Here is a 21,574-nt window from a genome sequence, read left to right as displayed (position 1 = left end):
CTACGACAAGCATGGGTTACTGAAGATTCTAACCCGGATCTTCACGGGTAGATTTGACTTCGGAATGATACAGACAACGTGGTGATGTAACAGAAGGCATATTTAAAGCTGAACCAAACTCAACCCCTCATCACAATGAGCCTCTTAACCTGCTATGTCAGTGTAGTGATAGCCTCGAGAGGCTTCCATAGACTACACTCACAGCAAGAAAACGTCACATCTCGTGATGCACGAGCTGCATGCGGGGAACCTGTACGACTGAAGGTGTGATCCTACTTCGTGTCTCTTCCGGCTAATACCACAGCACACGGACGGACGCGAGGAGCCAGGTAGGTATGGCAAATTGGAAAGCTCGTCTACGAGCAACCCAAGTCTTTATTGTACTGAGAAGGTTAAGCTGAAGTGCCGTTTATTTGGGATATACAAGCATGTATGTTTTGGAATCAATGTCCAATACAGTATAAAAAGTACTTCTTATAAAGTTATTACTTAATAAGATTTAATATACGAATGCAACATGAAAAAGGTCTCTAGTCAGACCTGTTCGAAGGTGCCGGTGTAGGAATACATTCTTACAGTGTGTACAAGGGCGTGGAGTCGTGCCACAGATGACATGCTTGCTGACAGGGTTAACCTCTTTGGTCATGTGGACAAGGCGACCGACTTCTGATCAGAAGGTCCGTGGTTCGAATCACAGCACGGGCCGCTACAAGCACAACCTACATAGAAACAAAGTTGTATGATACAAAATATTTTCTCACCTGCGTTCATGGTGAAAGCCTCAAATTGTCTGACTATAACTTAAATCCTCAAACAGAATGTGTACATAGTAGGCTCTCTCCTGGGTAAGAGTTCCGCCCGTAACACCCGTCTTTTTATCATTCTGTGCCTAAGATTTTTAGTAAGAATAGATGGGTTTTTTTAATAGAAAGCTAACCCTAAACTAACATAATGCCAAATCTAAACACTGACCCCTTGAAATAATCATAATAAATAGAATACATTTAAAGCAGGGTTTACGGGAGGAGCTCTTACCGGTTTTAGGTGTGAACGTTTGTTCTACCAGCTTACTACTTTCAAAATAATGCAGCCTGTCTGACTGGTGTCGTCTCGTTTTAGAATGATCAGACTGATGTTCCCCGCTGTCGTAGCAGTGCTGCAACTGTTGTTGCTGTTGGTAAGTTCAAATTACAAACATCCCTTAAAATATTAGTCATAAGCGTGTGTAAATTTACTTAGCTCCAAAGGCACTGTTCAAAACTCCAAAATTCCAAGCCAGACAGCCGGACTGGTAACTTAAAAAAATTAACAGTCCGGATACAAACTTAAAACTTGCCTGTCCGGTTTTCAATAATAAGCTGAAATTACACGTGTTGTGATTGGTTATCGTGACATGAACTGTCCAATCGTAAGTAGTTTAGCATAATTTTCATAATACCTTAAAGGTCACATGCAGCCAAAAAATCAAACATAATTAAAACACAATTATCACTTATTCATGACATATAATATACATTGCTGGTTATGAAAAAACATATAAACAAAATTATAAGCGTACAATCACAATCAAAAGTGCAATATTGTGTACTTGGGTTTACTTCCCAAGTAACGAAGTAGCCGGGATACCGAACCCAGTCAGAGCGGGTGGGTGTGCACTCAAGTGTAACGGCTGGTTCATTTGCAGATGCCCTCGCGGCTCATTGTGTGTGTGTGTATATAGAGATGTTGGGTTTTGTAAATACATGTTCATTTTTTGTGTATAACATTTTGCAATCAACAGACATCATAACATGTCATGTGTTCAAGTATCACACCTGCCTGTCTGTGTAATTACATAATGTGACAGAGACCGAACTCGGGCCATAAATCAATGCGTTTTGTTTATGGTGTATAGCCTGGTGTTAAGTTCAAATTGCATGTGGTCAGTGATCCCAGTTGTGTATTGAATATTGTCATTAGCAGGCAGACACACATGTGTCAATAAAACAACACCATTGAGTTTTGTCTGTGACAACATCTATATCAGTTAGAAATTCTGTCAACGCTAAATAATGTCATTGCTTTTAAGTATCGAACTGAGAAAGTGACTCGGTAAGAAGAACGTGTGGTGATATAGACAAATGAATTATATAAACAGTTTATTTACTGCCATAACATATAAAAAGCTCGCGCCTGTGAGATATCAACAAAACATTAGGAAAATAGTTCACACCAAAGCCTTCACAGAGTATTCACGGGACAGCCCGCTTGCAAGTTGCGCGAACCTATTTCACTGCGCACGTGCTATGAGAGGGGAAAATTAGTGAATCGTTTGAACTCGGATTTCGCGCGTTTTTTTCATTGAGTTATTTTTCAACTTTATAAGTTGAATTTGCATTTTTGATTTGTTTCGGAAGTCCATACCGAAAGGTATCAGAATCTGCAAAGTTGTGTTTTACGTTGCATGTGACCTTTAAAAACCTCAGACTGACAAGGGAACCTATCTGTTATTATGAAATATGTAGGGGTAAAATATCTATAAGACCACATGCTACTTTTGAAATTTGACCGTCCAGAGATGAAAATATACCATTCCGGACGGGCGGGCAGGCGGGAATTGTAAACGCTGCCAAAGGATTTTTTATTGTTTTTTCTACCTTGTACACAACTTTTTTTTATGTTCAACAAGACATGATTGGTACCCAGTGTACGTGCAAAGCGAATAATGTATGACTAGCTGATTTAAGATGTCCTGTAAATGTCTTTGCTCAAGAAAGAAGGCCTACTCCGTGGTGTAGTGGTTAGATCGGAGAGCGGAAGGTCGCGGGTTCGATCCCCGACCGCGTCATACCAAAAAGACGTTAAAATATGGTACTTGTTGGTCCCTGCCTGGCGCTCGGCATTAATGGGTACATCAAGGACTGGTCGGCTCGGAGTCAGTATAATGTGTCTGGGGTATTCATGCTTCACTGCGGCATGGTATCTCAGTGGGCTAGCACTAGAAAACCAGCTTCAGTCTGGGCTAGTACAAGCAGCCACACATACACACGAATGCACGTTGTCATATGAGCGAAATATTCTCAAGCACGACGTTAAACCCAATTTCACCCCACCTCACCTTTGCCCAACAAATCCCACGGACAATTAGGATTCCAGGTTTTCATTTTTGGAAAATTTCCTCACTTGAGTGTCCAAGTAAGATTGGCCGAGTTATTTCCCTTTGCAGACGTAGTTTGTATATTTTCAGAACATGACGCTTGCAATTCCTCCCGGCTACGTGCTCGAGGGTAAGTAGAACATCTATATCCTGTAATAACTTATTGTGATGAAATGTCACTTCAAGCAGCTTGAATTGCAGAACCGTTGTACCTAGGTTTGTCTGTGACGCTTTACATCTGTTCTTCTCGATGGGATAAACCTAATGCAGCTCCTAAATATTTCCTCACTGCTACAACCATGTACTGTAAACGTAGTATATTTCGCGCAGGTTTTATTTTCGCGCTTTTCGCGCAAAACATTTTAGCGCGAAAATTTATACACCGCGAATAAACCATAACACATCAAGTTTGAAGACAGAAATCTACGGGAATCTTAAAATGACGACTGATAGTAGCATAAACAATCATACTTAACTGTCGCTGTAATGGATTTCCCAAAACATAATTAAATAATGAGCCAAATCCCATCGCCGAATTTGCGAAAACAGCAATGTGTGTTGTGGTCACATGACAGATGGTTTGATACAAAACAGATTACCATGAAACGACTCGGAAAGAAATAATACAGCAGTATTTTATTTATTCATTTAGATACAAACGTATCATCATGAAGCGAATAGTCACTTAACACTCAATCATCTCATTCACAACAACCCGGTTTGTTTGAAATCACAAAAAGCTTCATATACAGTATATGTTAATTCGTCAGATCGTCAGAATTCGGAACATAAGACTGATGTGTTTTTGATCTCTTCCGGGAGTAAACGGGTTACTGTGTACTAGTATATCGCACAGATAGGGATTTCCTGTGAGTAAGCAATAAACGCCGCCTGACAGGTTAAGCCACTCTGTTTGTTTTCACTGCTATTAGTGGCGGCCAAAGAGACAGCTGGCAGTTCCGGCAATTACTGATTGCGCGAATAATTGACCGCGCGATGTAGTCTAAACTGTCAATTCCGCGAAAATTGCACCACGCGAAAATAAGTACGTTTACAGTACTTTGTTTTGGGAGGGGTGTAACAGAAATCAATGCCACGATGGAAAACGTTGATGTATAATCAAATAATGGCTGTAGAACGTATGCGATACCTTGATGACATCAGCAGAAGAAACCGTAGTAGATGTTTCAATTTGGAAATCGCCCCCCCCCCCCCTTCAGTGACTATCCAGTAATGACTACACATGGTGTTTGTCCAGTAATTATGACAATTGACTGCTAACGCTGTTTGTTCAGTAAAGCACACCTGCGGAGCCACCTTAAAGGAGGAGAGTCAGGTGACCATCGTCACGGACCTGAAGGTGCTTATCAGTGTGGAGTGCAAGGATGAGACAATGGCCATCCAGTCCTCTGATAGCGTCAACTACAATTTCAAGGTGGCCTATGAGGGAGACCCGACCAAGAAGTGCGTGTTCAAGGTTTGTTTGTTTTAAAACATTTGACACCCTTCACCAGTGGGATTGGGCAAAAGTTGTCCAACCTAGGTGACCCTCTCCCTGATACATATGCTCGTGAAAATAAATAAGGGAACATATGAAACTACAAGTGTTCCTATATATACTAGCCACATAAAGAAACTCTGCATTGTCAAAATATTATCCCAGTTGATAAGTACGATAACAATGTCAAAGGTACATATAAACTTTAATGGAGGGATCATGAGACCATAACAAGTCGGGAGAATTTCAATTGAAAGGTCAATCACAATGACGTCACGAGTCCATAAGCGGGACAGGGGTCAAACTCAATAACGGGTATGTCCACCATCGGCATTGAGAACAGCAGTGCATCGACGACGCATAGAGCCTATCAAACGTGCAAGGAAGGCTTGTGGGATGTCACGCCAGATTCTCTCAAGTTCTGTTGCAAGGTCAAGGACGTTATCTGGCGGATGAGTAAGACGGCGTAGACGTCGATCCATCTCGTCCCAAACATGCTCTATCGGGGAGAGATCCGGTGAATTTGCGGGCGAAGGCAGTAAGTCAACGTTGTGGTGTTGCAAGAAATCCATAGCAACCCTTGCCGTATGAGGGCGGGCGGGGTCCTGTTGGAATGTTAACCCAGGGCCATGACGTTGCAGAAAAGGAATTGCCACAGGTCGAAGAATCTGATCCCTGTAGCCCACACCAGTTACGTTGCCCTGAACAATCACCAAAGGAGTTCTGTTATTCAACCCCAAATCATCACGGAACCACCACCAAAGCGATTCCTCTCCAAGTCACAGGCCTGTGCATAACGTTCTCCCACGCGTCTAATCACGTGGACGTCCATCACTATGGGAAATGTTAAACTTGGACTCATCTGTAAAAATATTTCTCCACCAAAACAAGGGTCTGCGGACATGATTTCGGCACCACATTCGGCGAGCTTGTCGATGACGATGTCAGGATAGGCCGTATGGCGGGACGTCGTGGTCTGATCCCGTGATGACGTAAACGTTGTCGAACTGTGTTGGGGTGGATACGGCGAAGTCCTGGGATGGTTCGGGCAGTCATCACTGCAGTCTGAAACCTGTGGCGAAGATGGGTCACCCTTATCCATATGTCCTGTCTTGGCGTTGTTACACATGGACGTCCAGAACGTGGCCGATCGATGACGTCATTTGTGTTCTGGTAGCGTCTCACCAGTGCAGAAATGGTGTTCCGGTGGCAGTGGAAATGTGCAGCCACTTGTCGTTGAGACATTCCCAAACGGACCATCCCAATGGCCTCATGACGTTGTGCAGACGTGAGCCTTGGCATGCTATGCGTTTCAATAGCCGTTTAATATTTTGAACGATCACAAGGGCAGGGGTTGAGCTTTCCAAAGTGACAGTATTGTGTGGCATTCATTTGCTCTGTTTCTCTTTCCTGGAATACACGTGCATAGAGAATACTACACTCGGTCTCATTACATACGAATTATACGAAACGAGTGTCCTTCCTATGGTATCTGACCGAGCGAATGCGAGGTCAGATATCATAGGAAGGTCACGAGTTTCGTATAATTCGTATGTAATGAGACCGAGTGTGGTATTTTATTTATTACCCACGCCTTACATGCATTAAATTGACAAATTAACGTATTTTTGTTAATATTTTGGTTTCAAACCGAAACCGGTTTCATAAAGAGGTTGCGGAAGAGTTTTGTACTGTAGTACAATATTTGCATGACGTCACACTGTAATGACGTCACTGCCATGGTAACCGAAGTCACGATGCATGTCAGTTGTCATCCCCTCGTACAGCCTCCTACAGTAAACTACTCCGTTTCTTTGTTTGCAGTTGCTTCATTCGGCTAACATCACTGGTGGAGACATTGCGTTTATGTTTTTCAACGGATATGTGTCTCAGTTCGACTCACAATATTAAACAGTAACACGGCAACGTTCGCAATGTTTACATTCCCACAATGCATCTAAGTTGTAGAATGAATGAATTCACGTGTTATGCATGAACAAGTAGTTCCGTCACAACGTGACCTAATTGAGAGGTCATCGGTTATCCAATCAAATCGTTAGAATCTCAGGTCAAGTCGTTACGACACAGGTCAACGCGATACGACACTCGTGTGACGTACGAGATTAGTATGCAACTACCCATACGTTGACCACGTGGGTAATAAAACAACGTATTGCACGTCTCAAGGACGAACCCATTGACGTCACGGAACGTGGCACGTGCATGCATGTTGGATACATGTCACTAATCTCTGAGTTTAAATCCTTGTGTCTACACAGGTTTGATAAATTTAGATTTTAAATTTTTGTATGCAGTTTCTTTGTGCTTAGAGTATATATATATATTTATCCATAATTTCACTCCGTGCCATGCATGCCTTGTCAAGAAACCTGGAAAAGAATAAAGGAACACTTGTACTTTCATTTCCATGAGTATATATACAGACACTGATTTATTACGATTTCAAAGTGACAAACAGAAATATATGGAAAACATGCTTTGAAGGACATATACATACAACGCATTTAATACCATAATGACTCTTGGTTAGAATGGGTCTTCGGTAATCCGTGCTTGTAAGAGACGACTAACGGGATCGGGTGGTCAGGCTCGCTGACTTGGGTTCACACATATCATCGTATTCCAGTTGCATAGATCGATGCTCATGCTGTTGAACACTGGACTGTCTGGTCCAGACTCGATTATTTACAGACTGCTGTCATATAGCTGGAATATTGCTGAGTGCGGCGTTAAACTAAAAACTCACTGACATTTGACAATTAGACCAAAACAATTCACAATCGAAAATATCACAACGAATGAAGTTGATATTTACAAATATGATGTGCCTTGATATGATGTAACTAACAGTAATGTCGCGGACTGACGATAATGCCAGTGTGTGCATAAATTGGCCATCCATTGTGTATTAAGTTCTGGCACTCGGCCTTTACACAACTCTTCAGATCCGATTTGGAATATCCTTAGCGTGCTGTTGCTTGTCAAACAGTGGCAACTACAAAGGGTTGTCCCCATGGGGGAATTGGCGAGAATATCGCCGTTACTTGAAAAACAATTCGCTCAGTTATATAAAATTGGGAATTCCCAATCATGTACATGCCATTTCCAGTTCATTTCAGGGTGTTATATTTTATAGTCCCGCAAACACGCTGGCATCCGGATGGTGCTGCTCAGCATCAAATGGTCCGAGCCCAGGGAGAAAGTGCAGACCAAGAAGGAGCAGTATCTGATCACGTGCACACTCGACCCAACTGCCGTCAACCAAACTGCCAAGCATGAGACTAAAGAAGGGTAGGCTTCTGTCAGGCCAAAACAGGATTGGCATGGGCCATCGGGCCAAATCTTCAGATTGTACATAGGGTTTCCGGTTACACATCGCTAGACTTGTCTTAGTTAATATTGATTTTCAGTAACCCATGCTTGTACGAGTCGATTAACGGGATCGGGTGGTCATGCTCGCTGCCTTGAAACATGTCATCGGTTCCCCATTGTGCAGATCGATGCTCATGATGTTGATCACTGGATTGTTTTGTTCAGACTCGATTATTTACATACCTCTGCCATATAGCCGGAATATTGTTGAGTGTGGCGTAAAACTATTGCTGAGTGCAGCGTAAAACTAAACTCACTCACTATTCTCCCCCGCCACGAAATGGGAAGGGGATATAGGTTTAAGGCCCATCCGTCCGAGATGATGGGGACAGATTTTCTCAAAAGCCGTTATAGATAGGGAAAACAAATTTGGTATGTGTATTCAGGACATGAATGCCTTGATTTAGTTCGAAAATGGAAACCGTGTTCCAATGTTAGTTATGGTCCTTGTCATGCGTTTGACTTAGTGCACGGTATCCCCAATGGGGACAGATTTTCTCAGAAACCCTTACAGAAAGGGAAAACAAATTTAATCTGTTTTTCAGGACATGAAAGTCGTGGTGGAGTTAAAAAAAACAGGGACCAAATAGGAACAGAACACGGGGGCGGGGATATTGATGATCATGTCTTGTTTTTGGTTGTATACATGGGCGACCACATGGAGACAGTAAACAATCCGAGCAAAGGCTATCGTGGGCCTCATTGGAGGATTAATATGCTCTCGTCAGTCAATTGAAGATGGTTCTGGTTTGTTTGCAGGTTGTTGGGACCTACCGAGCTTCAGCAGCAGATGGGTGCTCCATCTACATCGCAGTACTTCTTGCAAGTCGCCGACATCTATGGCCGACGAATTAAAAGTCATGTCGCCATCGGGCGGAAGATCCAGCTGTTAGCCAGAATGAAAGGTACAATCGGGGATGTTGCAAACATGGTATTTCTAACGTGCTCTACTATCGTAGGATGCCTAACATAGGCATTATAGTCCGTTTGGCACAAACGCGGACCGATGAATTGCAGTGCCAAAACTTATAAACATAATACTCGGTGAAACGCTGATTATAACTAAAACATCTGAGCTTTTTGCAGAATTAAGTCCTGAAAATAAAAAAGTTGAACAAATTCATTACAATTTTGACTCGGTTCACTATTTGTAACGAGGGAGGAGTTCAAAGAGGAACAGCCAGGTGAACTCGAAGTATACGTGCACAGGTGCCGACAACGCTATTGATTCATTTACTTGTGCCGTGCCGTGCCGTCTCCATTCTTTCGCGGACACCTGGCTGTTCCTCTTTGCACTCCTCCCTCGTAACAAATGGTGAACTGTCAAGATTTTAATGATAGTTTGTTAAACAACTTGTTCTTATTTTCAGGACATAAATTCTGCAAAGAACTCGGAGTTGGTCTGATGTTTTCATTGTGATCAGCGTTTCATTGAGTATTATAGTATGCCCAGAAATTGAGAGTTTTAGGAATATGTTTAATTGAATTTCTAGTGTAAACAACCTTGACCAGCTATCAAGTGCTTGTTTTCATTCAAGAGCGACAACTCCATTAATCCTTTTTCATTAGTTTGCGAAGAGTTATCCCCCTTTGTTTACTTGCTAGCAGACGACATTTTCAGTGATCCTCAGTATGGATGATTTAGAGAAGAGGAAGTCGATTTTAGAGTATTATAACAAGGACATCAGATCAGCCGAAGTGATTTTCAAGTAGAACAGGCATCTCTTTGTCCACTGTTTATCGTGTTTTGAAAAGTATTGCTAATTGATATGGCATTGAGCACGAGGGAGGCGCAGGTAAGCCCAGAAATTTGACAGTCGGTGAATGGAGGCGGCTTGGTATTCTTGTTCCTAAAACAAAAGGAGTTTAGAAAACTTAAGGCTGGATATGATTGGTAGAGGAGCTGTGGCTGTCTGTAAGGACAGTTAGAACTGAGCTGCATGCAATGGGTTGGCAGAAAAGTCGAGGAATTCCATCACCGATCATGAAACCTGAACAAAAGGAGCGAAGGTTGAACTGGTGCTTTCGGAATAGAAATTTTAACTGGGACAATGTGATTTTCTCAGATGAAAGTTCTGTGTGGCTGTTTCCTAATTCACTGAAATTCTGGACCAAACAAACTGAAAAACCTTTGTATTAGCGCTCAGTCCGAAATTTAACGTGTGGTGTGGCATGGCATATGTGTGAGGGGCAACGCCCCTCTGTGTATTTGAAGGGAATATGAACAGTGAGTGGTACACAGATATTCTCGAGGGTCCTTTACTCCCATCTGCTCACGTATTCTATGGATTTGTTTTGATTTTCCAGCAGGACAACGACCCCAAACATCGTTCAAAGCATTCACAGGCCTGGTTTCGGACCCAAAATATGACATTATTAGATTGGACAAGCTATAGCCCTGACCTAAATCCAATAGAAAATGTTTGGGGACTTATGATGGAAAGTGTCAATAAGAAAAATCTGACAAATATTGCTGAAATGAAAGAAGAGCTGGTCCGATATTGGGACAGCATGGACCACGACTTTCTAACTTCTTTGACCAGTAGTATGCCCCGCCGCATTGAAGCCTGCATTGCTGCCCATGGTGAACTAACTGTTCTCCTGTCTTTGAATCTAGAGTTACGTTCTGCTAATATTCACATTTAATACGTGAGTAATGAGTGAAAAAAATTACAGTATTTAAATTCTCAATATCTGGTTGTACAGTATATTTTATATTAGTTTTCGAGTTTTCATGGGTCCGCTAATTTGCGCCAAACGGACTATATAAACGGATAGTATATTCTGTATAAAGTTTTGAGTTCCAACTTATGAAATTTTATGCATAGAATTGCATAACATTTCGTATAAATTTTGAAGTTATTTAATGGTTTTACTGAATCCGATGACATCTTCACATCAGGTACATTTTCCCTGTTCAGAAAAAGCAATTTGCCCAACACAGCAGCCTACATGTATAAATCGATTTTGAGATAAAACAAATCTTAAGTAATTCAGATATTACCAATCGGATTAGTGACATAAAAATGAATTATATCACGAATTCGATGGTTTGATATCGCTAACTTTATTTTAAAAATCACAATCGAAATGTATTGATATTACAAATTCGATTTTGTGATATCCACTTCTAGGTTCATGAAAAGGTGCATTCCCACCTAAAGACATACGACAGCGAATATTTAAGTTGTCAACACACTTTCAGGCTTATCTCACAAATAAGTTTTGGTCCTATTGATTTAGAGATGGATTCTGAAAAACGTAATTAACTACGAGAGAAATTAACCTACGTTTTCTACTGTATTTGTTTCGAAAAGGATGAACTAACGGGATCGGGTGGTCGGGTTCGCTGACTTGGTTGACACATGTCATCGTGTCAGTTGCGTAGATGTTGATCCGGACTCGATTATTTACAGACTGCCGTCATATAGCTTGAAGTTTGCTGAGTGCGGCGTAAAACTGAACTCGCTCCCTCGCTCGAAAAGGATGACCGAGCGAGAGCACTGGCTGGCGTCAGTTGGCGACAAAATAAAATACCCTAATGGGAGTTATTCCCCGTTGTATGACCTAACGGAGTTATCTCCCGTACCTGTTCTGATGTGATCTGGAATCTGTCCTCCAGTGAGACAGACCTGTAAACTGATGGCCGATGTCATTAGTGGAGATCGTAAATGGTTCCCTTCGTTATACATGTCAGCGAGCGCTACAGAAACTGTTCTACATATTCAAACTGCCATTTTAACATCGGAAAAGTTTCTAGTTTGAAGTTTCCCAAATATTTACACGTATTGGAAGTTAAAACAGTAGTCCAGAACTCTAGATGGGTGAACCCATGTTTCTCTGTGTGTCATTGGTGTGTTCGCGGCTTCCTTAACGATGACGGTAATTTCTTGCACAATCTGTTTTGAGTTATGACAACGTACTGATTGAATGTGCATCCAATGCAGGATATTATACCCCCGCAGTCTGCTGGGTTTATGGACTTCACGGATGTCTGCATGTAGATGTGATTCAACCTTTTGGCTGGCCTACAGGTATACTTGAACAGCTTACCTATATTAGTGGGCTGACAAGTGAGGCCAAATTCTATTTGCTGTCAATATCAACGTCTGATACTCCACAGCTGCAAACAAGGAGAAAGGTTTCCGTGCCGTCAGCTGTAACGCCCAGGGAGGGGAGATGTCGTACTCCGTTTTACGAGGCGGGTAAGTGAAGTATCACCGTTCTAGCATTGCATAATCCACGTGTGTTCGCGGTAACTAGGGGTCGAACTTCTCTTTGGATGAAAAACCCATTTGAGATATACAAAATATAACTGGTATCAAACGGGTAATTATAGGTCCGTGATTGGTTCACCATGGTTGCGGATCACTCTCGTGATCATAGGCGGATCCAGAGAGGGGTGGGTGGGTTTTGAAAATGGGGTGAAAATGAAGTGTGCACCCCTCCTTTTCTCAATAGTGTGTGTGTGTGTGTGTGTGTGCGTGCACACACACACACACACACACACACACACACACACACACACACACACACACACCTCTACCTACCCCTACCTACCTACTTTTCTCAAACAGCTGTATCCGCCCCTGGTGATTATACTACGCAGGCAGATGTTGCTCCGATGATTTAGGAATTAGCAAATGCTGTCTCTCGCGAACTTGATTTTACAAATGGGGCGGTGGGGTAGCCTAGTGGTTAAAGCGTTGGCTCGTCACGCCGAAAACCCGGGTTCGAATCCCCACATGGGAACAATGTGTGAAGCCCATTTCTAGTGTCCCCCGCCGTGATGTTGCTGGAATATTGCTAAAAGCGGCGTAAAACCAAACAGTCAGTCAGTGATTTTACAAATACTTTATGCGATTTTTGTGGTTAAAGGTTTGAATTCAATGTGCTTATGTACTGTGCTTGTATCAATTTACCTTCACGATTGTACTTGAATAAGGAATACCCAGCCATACGTACATGTATATCCTGCTCAAGACAAATAATGGCGATACTCTGTACAGACTGGCTCATTTTGTGAAAACATGTTCAATTATAGATATTCAAAGATAAAAATGGAGGCGCTGTTTATACGTAATATAAGTGAACAATTTTCTCGTGCTTCAAATTCATCTACGTTTGTTTCTAAACATGGTTTTAGTGTTTGTATTATGACCATGTTCCGATACATTGATACAGACAAGACCTCGTGGTGACTCGGATGTCGTCACTTGTGACCACTTCATGTGCCATCTTGAATTTGACACTGAAAAAAAATATGCAGTCTTTCTACAGCAGAGCGATTTAAATGGGAGAAAGGTCACTGCTTGTATCATTTCTTACGATAATTTCAAACTACAGCTGGGCAGGTACGTTTTGAAGAAACTGGGATAAATGAATGACCTGTATGCAGGTACTTGTGTATTGTCATAATCTGTCTCATTTGTTACAGGTGTGGAGATGGTATCGTGTTTCCCAGGAACCAAGGCTTTATTACCAAAGGTTTTCGTGTCAGAAGTCCATATTTCGGTGCTTTTAAGCTGACGAATGAACCCTTTATTTCCTTCAAGTGCAATTTCACATCCTGCAAGAACAAGTGTGACGGTGTAAGGTCATCTTTCGTAACAACTAGATACTGTGACTTCGTGGGAAAGTCTAGTGGTTACAGCGTTGGCTCGTCACGCCGAAGACCCGGGTTCGAATCCCCACATGGGTACAATGAGTAAAGCCCATTTCTGGTGTCCCCCGCCGTGATATTGCTGGAATATTGCTAAAAGCGGCGTAAAACCAAAGTCAGTCAGTCAGTCAGTCGTGGGATAGTGGGAATGTTGGGATCTGACCATTTCCTCCCTGACCATCTGGTATCACATTTGTTCATATGATACATCAAGGCTGTCAGTCAAGAGTGTGCTCTGTGCACGATCTGACTGGACAGTGTCCTTGAACATGGATCAGTGCATGACAAGGATGAAACATGTAATGTTAAATTAATAATAGTCCATTTATCATGCACATTGCTCCATGCACAATGCATGTTCGACGCGCCCAAACAGTGTTATTATTACCCCCGGATAACCCAAGCTGCCTGTTAGGCGCTGGGGGGGTTATAGTCACATGACTTTATCCCACGGGTTCAGTTGAAACAGTTTCCTAGTTGAACCAGACCCGTGAAGATCCGGGTTAGAATTGATCTTCAGCAACCCATGCCTGTCGTAAGAGGCGACTAACGGGATAGGGTGGTCAGGCTTGCTGACTGGGTTGACACATGTCATCTTATCCCAATGTGCGTAGATCGATGCTCATGCTGTTGATCCCTGGATTGTCTGGTCCAGATCCGATATTTACAGACCTCCGCCATATACAAATGTAGCTGGAATAGTGCTGAAACTTAACTCGCTCACTCCTAGTTGAACCTTCATGCTGACGATTAGTTTGATAGCTTGGTTCTTTGCAGGATTCCTGCAAGTTTGAAAGACGGCGACGCGACACGAGAGCCCATGAAGGTAAATGATGCCATGCACTAAGGTAGGACTGGCCTAATTGTTGGTGCGGACAGCTCGCCGAGAATCAGACAGATCTGACAAACAAATTTGTGTTCCACCGAACTGCTAAAAACGAAGTCGTTCATAAGTACTACATTTCATGTTTTCCTTGAGGCAGTGCTGTCTGTTGCAGAAACCCCTTCGGAAATCAGGCTGTCGTCTGATCACCTGAACATATATGGACCGGAAGCTGGAGAAAGTCGACGTGACATGGCTCAGAGAATGCAAGAGCTGGCTCACATGGGCATTGATGTCGTCCCCGAGTCGTGCAACATGTCCAGTCAGGGAATGGTGTGCCGGGCGGTGCAGGATGACTCCAGCATACTGAACGTTGAAGACCGAGATGGTTTCTATGGAGTGTTGGCGGTGGGACTTCTCCTGGTTCAAGCGTGCGTCACCCTTGGTCTGGTAGGGGGCTTGGTCCTTGCAAGCAGACGAGACAGGCGAATCGAAAAGTCAAGTTCATGAACTGCTTCCATCCTTTCTTGCAGAGGGTTATAAATTGTGATTTAATCATGATTTTTGCTTTTCTTCTGTTAATACAAACATCGATGCTTCATTCGAGGTAGCAGGTTGTTCATTGCAGGCGTTAACTTTGACCTTTAACACTGCACTCAGGATTCCAGCGAAACCACTGGCAGATCCTCGTGCCTTTGCGAGGATTAAAGATTTTTTTGAGAAGACCCCCCGACTTGAAATGCTTCACAGTACAGTGTCATGATTTATTGTACTGTGAAGCTTTTCGAGTCGGGGGTCGTCTCTAAATTTATTATTTTAAATCTTTAATCGTCGCAAAGACACAGGGCAACCACTATACTTTCGGAATCATTTATAACTGATACAAACTTGGAAGGTCTGCCTTTTAAATCGTGATGGGTAGACGTATCGGTTTCTTTATAAGTGAAGCAGTACTGCGTGTGTCATAGACAACAGACGCTACTGTTTTCCTAATGGACCATGGCATGTTGGAATCTGTGAGGAAAGACAACCCTGAAACAACCAGGAGTTCAATATAACAGACATAAAGCAGCATACAGATCATGAACACAGTACATACAATACGTACAGATGTCATACAAAACAGTTGGTGTAATAATTAGTATATACTAAATGTCTTTCAGCTGCTATATACATGAGTAAAAGGGTGGATAGGCGAGTGAGTTTATTTTTACGCCGCTTTTTAGCAATTTTCCAGCAACATCACGGCGGGGGACACCGGAAATGGGCTTCACACATTGTACCCATGTGGGGAATCGAACCCGGGTCTTCGGCGTGACGAGCGAACGCTTTAACCACTAGGCTACCCCACCGCCCCTTCAAGACAAGGACAATACATTGCATACAAACATTTTAACCTACTAGGTGTGTGCGCCTGGGTTTATTCCACACTTGGGGACGATGCTGTATCACATTTGTCTCGTCTGTACAGATGTGTTAATAAAGAAAAATACAAAGCTCGGTACTAATACATTAATCTATAACATTAGCTGAGCAAAATTTAACAATGCAAAATACCTTATTCATGTTTATTCTCACTCTCCCAATTCCCGATTGCGTTGATCGATGTTCATGCTGTTGATCACTGGATTGTCTGGTCCACACTCGATTATTTAAATTACAGACCACCACCATATAGCTGGAAAAATGCTGACTCACTAATTCGACCATTTATGATTACAATCCATACGTATGTTCATTCATTTATCAAAAATGGTTGTAACTTATCAAAATTGCTGTTATTTTTAGTTTAATACATATCTACATTATTGTCCACCGCCACGAAGTGAGATGTAGGTTTGAGGCCCGTCCGAGATATGGGGACAGATTTTCTCAAAAACCGTTACAGATAGGGAAACCATATTTGGTATATGTTATCAGGACATGAATGCCTTGGAGTTAGGGTCATGACCCTTGTCATGCGTTTCTTGACGCGGTGAACGTTATACCCAATGGGAAAAGTTTTCTCAGTAATCTATAAAGATAGGGAAACCAAATGCGGTTTGTTAAAATAGAAACCGTAACCAAATAGGAATAGAACAGTGGCGGGGGATATTGACCATGTCTTGAGAATGTAGTGTACTCATTGGGTTCTTTAAACCAATAAGATTACCAGATTTAATAAATAATAAATAATTGCCAAAAAGCATTTTCCAAGCATTTCTGGCTTTACTTTACGTGTTCGTATCTAACACACTGATCAACCTAAAAGCCATATCCAAGAATTATTGCTTAATTAGATAAAATATCCAATACAGTAACAAGATACTTCGGAATGCAATCCAAAGCTATACCCAAAGAAAATCCCAGAAAATAAACTAGATATGTATTCCTTCTGAACAATGAATGTTGAGTGACCAGAACACGGTAGTCCAGCAAACAGCTTAGCTGAGTGGGGTAGGGCGAAGGCTATTAAACGGTGCACATGCTGTAATCACGACGTAAGCATGCTCAGTGGCTTGGCCGAGTGATAAAGGTGAGTTTAGTTTTACGCCGCAATCGTCTTGGTTAACGTAACTTATAGTCTGTTTGCAGTGGAAACGTACCGATGAATTTCACTCTAAACAAAAAAGTAAATCGATAAAAGCGAAATTAAGATTGCGAATCCTCATAATTTTACCTTGGTAATTGAACATTCAAATCTCAGAATTTTATTCAACTTAGGATAAAAGTTGTTTAACAAACGATCTCAAATCGCTATTATTGGTTTGTATTACAAGGGGGTATGCATATTAGATGGAACAGTGAAATCAAGACCACACAATCCAGTGATCAACAGCATGAACATCGATCTACGCAACTGGGATACGATGACATGTGTCAACCAAGTCGGCGAGCCTGACCACCCGATCCCATTAGTCGCCTCTTACGACAAGCATAGGTTACTGAAAATCAGTTCTAACCCGGATCTTCACGGAGTGATAAAGGTAGGCTGAGCAATATATAATAAGATGACTAAAACTGAAATGAAATCTGTTACATGTATTTGTGAACATGAATTCTACTTACCCTAAATGAACAAAATCTGTTGCTGCCACATCAATATCCTGTGTTTAAGTTGACTTTGACGATATTTAATAGGCGGTCCGTTATAAGGACTCTGAGCCGAAATGTCAAAAACCGTGTTTTTAAAAGTTACCATGCAAAGTACAGTCCGTTTGCTGCAAAATCGTATCGATGAAATGGCAAATATACACTTGAGAAACAAATTGTCTTAATGGCATGAAAGTTATTCATTTGTCCATACTTACTCATCACAACAATTTCAGACATTGGCATGAAGGGGAAAAGTTGTTGGGAATTTCTTTTATAACAATAGCATAAATGTAGGTTTAGCTATAATTTGAGCTGGTTTTAAGATTCCGTCGGAAAATGTTAGTGACATCTAACCATTAAACAATAATAACTAAGTAAAAAGATAAGCTACCGCCAGAAGACTTGTCTTGTTAAATACAGCCGGCACTATTGTCCGAAATCGCCAAGGACCATAAGAGGTGCTCAACACTTTGTTGCGACGTATAAGCTAAAACCATGCCTATTCCGTTTTAAAGTTCTGTTTACGTTGGAAGTGTTTTCTCAAACCTCAAGTGTCCCAATACAAGCTTATTTAAGCGCCAACAACGTTGAATTTTATTCATAAATATAAACCCAGAAAGAACCATGGACGTTTTCTGAAATTCGTCAGTGAGAGCAGACTCACAGTTGACCTGCCGGTCCGGTTATTTACATGAACGATGACCTGTATCAACCAACTCGTCAGCATGACCACCAGTCCTGAAATTGAATAGAAATTCAGTTCTAAACCGGATCACGTGTTATGTACGAACATGTCTAACATGAAACTGACATGCATTTTGCTGGTTGGCAGATGTATTATGCAATAGAGCCCGTAAGTCTCGCGAGGCGCTACTTTCGGTACAAGATTTTGGGTGACAAGCGTATATTTAAGAACCAGTTCTGGGCCTAGATTTTCGAAGCTCTCTTAACGCTAAGATAGTCGTAAGTTAATGTTAATGCTTGGCACTTACAACTATCTTAGCGCTAAGAGAGCTTCGAAAATCTAGGCCCTGGTTCCAAATTGCGCGACCGCCAAATATGACTTTACTAGACTGGACCAAGTGTACAACCATGCTTGGCTGTCACAGCTGTTGGCAGTCGTAATAGTTGGTTAATTTGGGGATGGTTAGATCGGAAATATCTTATTTCTGCAAGGATTATCAGTTCCTTACTGTCAACTGACAACCACGAGACCATTCGAAAAGGTATGAAACGTTGTTTGTCACCGGAAGTACTGAACAACGTAAGATCTCGCGAAGTGCCGTGGCCTACTTACCGGCCCCATTAAACAATCCAGAAAAGGTACTAATTCGGTTTGACCGCCAGGAATGGAGATATCAGTCGTTATAAACAATTTACCTAGCAATCATGCAGCTGTCCCTTTTGCCAGAAAGGTCCAGGGTCCCGAACCAAAAGACCGTTCATAGCGTTACTACCTATATTATCATTGGTTTAAGAATGACGTAGTGCTAAGAACGCTGGAATGGATGGGGGTCTTTGAAATACTGGAAATACACCACACGACGTTTTCTCAGTTAGGATCAAGTGTTGATGTCAATGAAATATCCTGGAACTTGATCATTCGGTAACCCCTCAATTTTATGACTGGACGTTCATGGGCACGGGGGGCCTGAAAACCTGTTTGAATGCATCAATACCGAACCATATGCACTTACGCCACCTCAGCCCCATATAGGTATATTGACGCCCGAAGAATTAGAAAGATACAAACTATCATAGGTATGCTTGAAACGATGGACACAATGTCACGTTGCAAACGTCTTTGATGTCAGCCAAAGTCAGTATAGCATGGAATCAATACCAGACGTTTGGATCAGCTATGCAGCTACGTGCAGGTGGTGGACTGTGCTCCACAACACGGCGGAAAGATAGATTCGTCTTGATCAGTGGCGTCGCTACCATTTTAAAAAAAAGCCCGGGCTTACACCTGAGTGTTGCTGAAAAGGTTAATATCTTGAATTTTCAACTTAGTTTCTTCAATCTTCAAGATAATATCTTGAATTTTCAACTTAATATCTTGAATTTTCAACTTATATTTAATATCTTGAATTTTCAACTTAGTTTCTTGAATTTTCAAGATAAAAAATCAGTGGCCCTAAAAGGCTTCCGTAGGGCATGTCCTCAATACTATCTAAATAATAAGCTTTGCAGCCTATCGTGCTTACACGAAGTATTTTGCGCCTGTTGATAAAGGCAACACTAAGTGAGAGTCATAACACTCAGAAATGATCTGCGAAATAAAAGTGGCGTGAACGTTTCTACAGTGTCTAATCGTCTGATTATTGGTGACAGATGGGCGCTTCAGGGATGGTAGTATGCGTGTGACTGATGCTGCACTCGGAGCGGCGTTCATCCTCATCGTGACCATTGTCTGCGTAGTGAGGCGAGTCCAATCTTTGACTTAATGAGGTGAGGTGACGTGAGATGAAATTGGGTTTAACGTCGTGCTTGAGAATATTTCGCTCATATGGCGACGTGCATGCGTGTGTATGTGTATGTGCAGCTGCTTGTACTAGCCCAGACTTAAGCTGGTTTTATAATGCTAGCCACACTGAGATACCACGCCGCAGTGAAGCATGAATACCCCACTCAGACACATTATACTGACTCCGAGCCGACCAGTCCGTGTTGTACCCATTAATGCCGAAAGCCAGGCAGGGACCAACAAGTACCATATCGAACCCGCGACCTTCCGCTCTCAGGGCGGACGCTCTAACCACTACACCACGGAGGCGGTCTGACTTAATGAGCAACTGAGTTCCCTAAAGTTCAGAATGTGCCCAAACATTTTGGATCTCATTGCTATTTCACTATTGTAACGTGCAATAAAAATCATTCTCTTAAATCTGTTATAGATGCAGACTATCCGTATGCTCCCTTCTGAGTTAATTTTTTTCCGACATCAATTTTGCCCTTGTAGTTCACCATGCGACAATGTTAACTAATTTGTCAATGCTAGTAAGTAAAAATGATAAATATGGGTGCAAACTACCAAATTAGTAACTATAATCTATTCTAAAGACAAAATCATGATTTAAATCTGTCCATGAATCTTCTGTGGAAACCAATCTATTTTAATTCAGTTGGAATGAGAATTATATATCTGCTGCTTTGTATCTTGTCTTTCATTATTCTTGTAATTTAAATACACGTTTACGGTATCTAAAGTCTCAGTTGAATTTATACTGCATTAATATTTACAAACTATTCCTAAAAGGTTGGGAATGAAGAATTATAAATGTTCTGTCAGACTGGTTGCAAGAAAGAACTCTCGATACACCACACACGCGAACCACGCATGCCTTATGTGGGTATCGAGGTCATGCTTGCTTTAGACACTAGCGAAAGGATGTCAAAATGTTCCGAACCATAGATATTATTGCTCATCCACAGTAACGTCAGCTGTCTGCTTTTGCTTGAGGAAGGGGTGGACCGGTCGGCTGAGGCGTTGACATTCGCTGGGCAGAGTTGTCCCTGAGACGCAATTGCAACATTTGAAATCCAGGTTCTCCCAGAAAATATTGTGATGGCCATCACGAAGATTTACATATTATTCCTGCATTTTAATTGCAAAATTCATAAGTTATAAAAGTTAGTAAATAATTAGGCATCATGACATATCTCTCAGGTATTTCCCATCTGTATGTTTGATAGTTTATGGCAGTGCAGAAATTATTATTATTATAATTATCGTGTAATTAGTTTTGCAGCTATATACGAGTATTATTGGCAACCTCGCTTTCACGTAATTCCGTGTTTTGAAATCTGTTTTGGTAAGAAATCTAGCAAAAGATCGTAGCATGTTGTTCCAAGCATTATAACATATTGCCATTCGTAAGACATCATAAGCTAGTGCCATCACATTACGCTATTGGTTTAGAACACAGTTGTACTTTGTAAGAGTCAATGTCAACAACGTCGCCTGTCAGAACGATCTTGTTTACC

General features: G+C 41.8%; 1 protein-coding gene across 2 annotated transcripts; it reads left to right on the top strand.

Annotated features, from left to right (window-relative positions):
- Positions 1-193: 193 nt before the first annotated feature.
- On the top strand, positions 194-15,073 carry LOC124260980 (vitelline envelope sperm lysin receptor-like). Of its 2 annotated transcripts, none has more exons than XM_046695298.1 (10): positions 194-329; positions 1,120-1,177; positions 3,227-3,266; positions 4,432-4,613; positions 7,792-7,946; positions 8,787-8,932; positions 12,151-12,232; positions 13,465-13,618; positions 14,467-14,515; positions 14,688-15,073. In XM_046695298.1, exons 2-10 carry the CDS (start codon positions 1,121-1,123, stop codon positions 15,020-15,022), a joined length of 1,200 nt encoding a protein of 399 aa, XP_046551254.1. In that variant the 5' UTR covers positions 194-329; position 1,120; the 3' UTR covers positions 15,023-15,073. The 2 variants fall into 2 exon arrangements, with proteins under 2 accessions (XP_046551254.1, XP_046551255.1); XM_046695299.1 differs by lacking the exon at positions 194-329 and adding an exon at positions 412-430.
- Positions 15,074-21,574: the final 6,501 nt, after the last annotated feature.

Source organism: Haliotis rubra, unplaced genomic scaffold (genome assembly GCF_003918875.1).
Source record: "Haliotis rubra isolate DU_JTF1 unplaced genomic scaffold, ASM391887v1 Scf782, whole genome shotgun sequence".
NCBI lineage: Eukaryota > Metazoa > Mollusca > Gastropoda > Lepetellida > Haliotidae > Haliotis > Haliotis rubra.
Note: the sequence above shows the minus strand (reverse complement) of the source record. Positions and strands in the feature narration are given on the sequence as shown.

Coding starts and splice junctions, on each gene's coding strand:
- LOC124260980 (XM_046695298.1), top strand. CDS start 1,121: ATGATCAGACTGATGTTCCCCGCTGTCGTAGCAGTGCTGCAACTGTTG. Junction 3,267..4,431: donor TCCCGGCTACGTGCTCGAGG/GTAAGTAGAACA, acceptor CTGTTTGTTCAG/TAAAGCACACCTGCGGAGCC. Junction 13,619..14,466: donor GCAAGAACAAGTGTGACGGT/GTAAGGTCATCT, acceptor GGTTCTTTGCAG/GATTCCTGCAAGTTTGAAAG.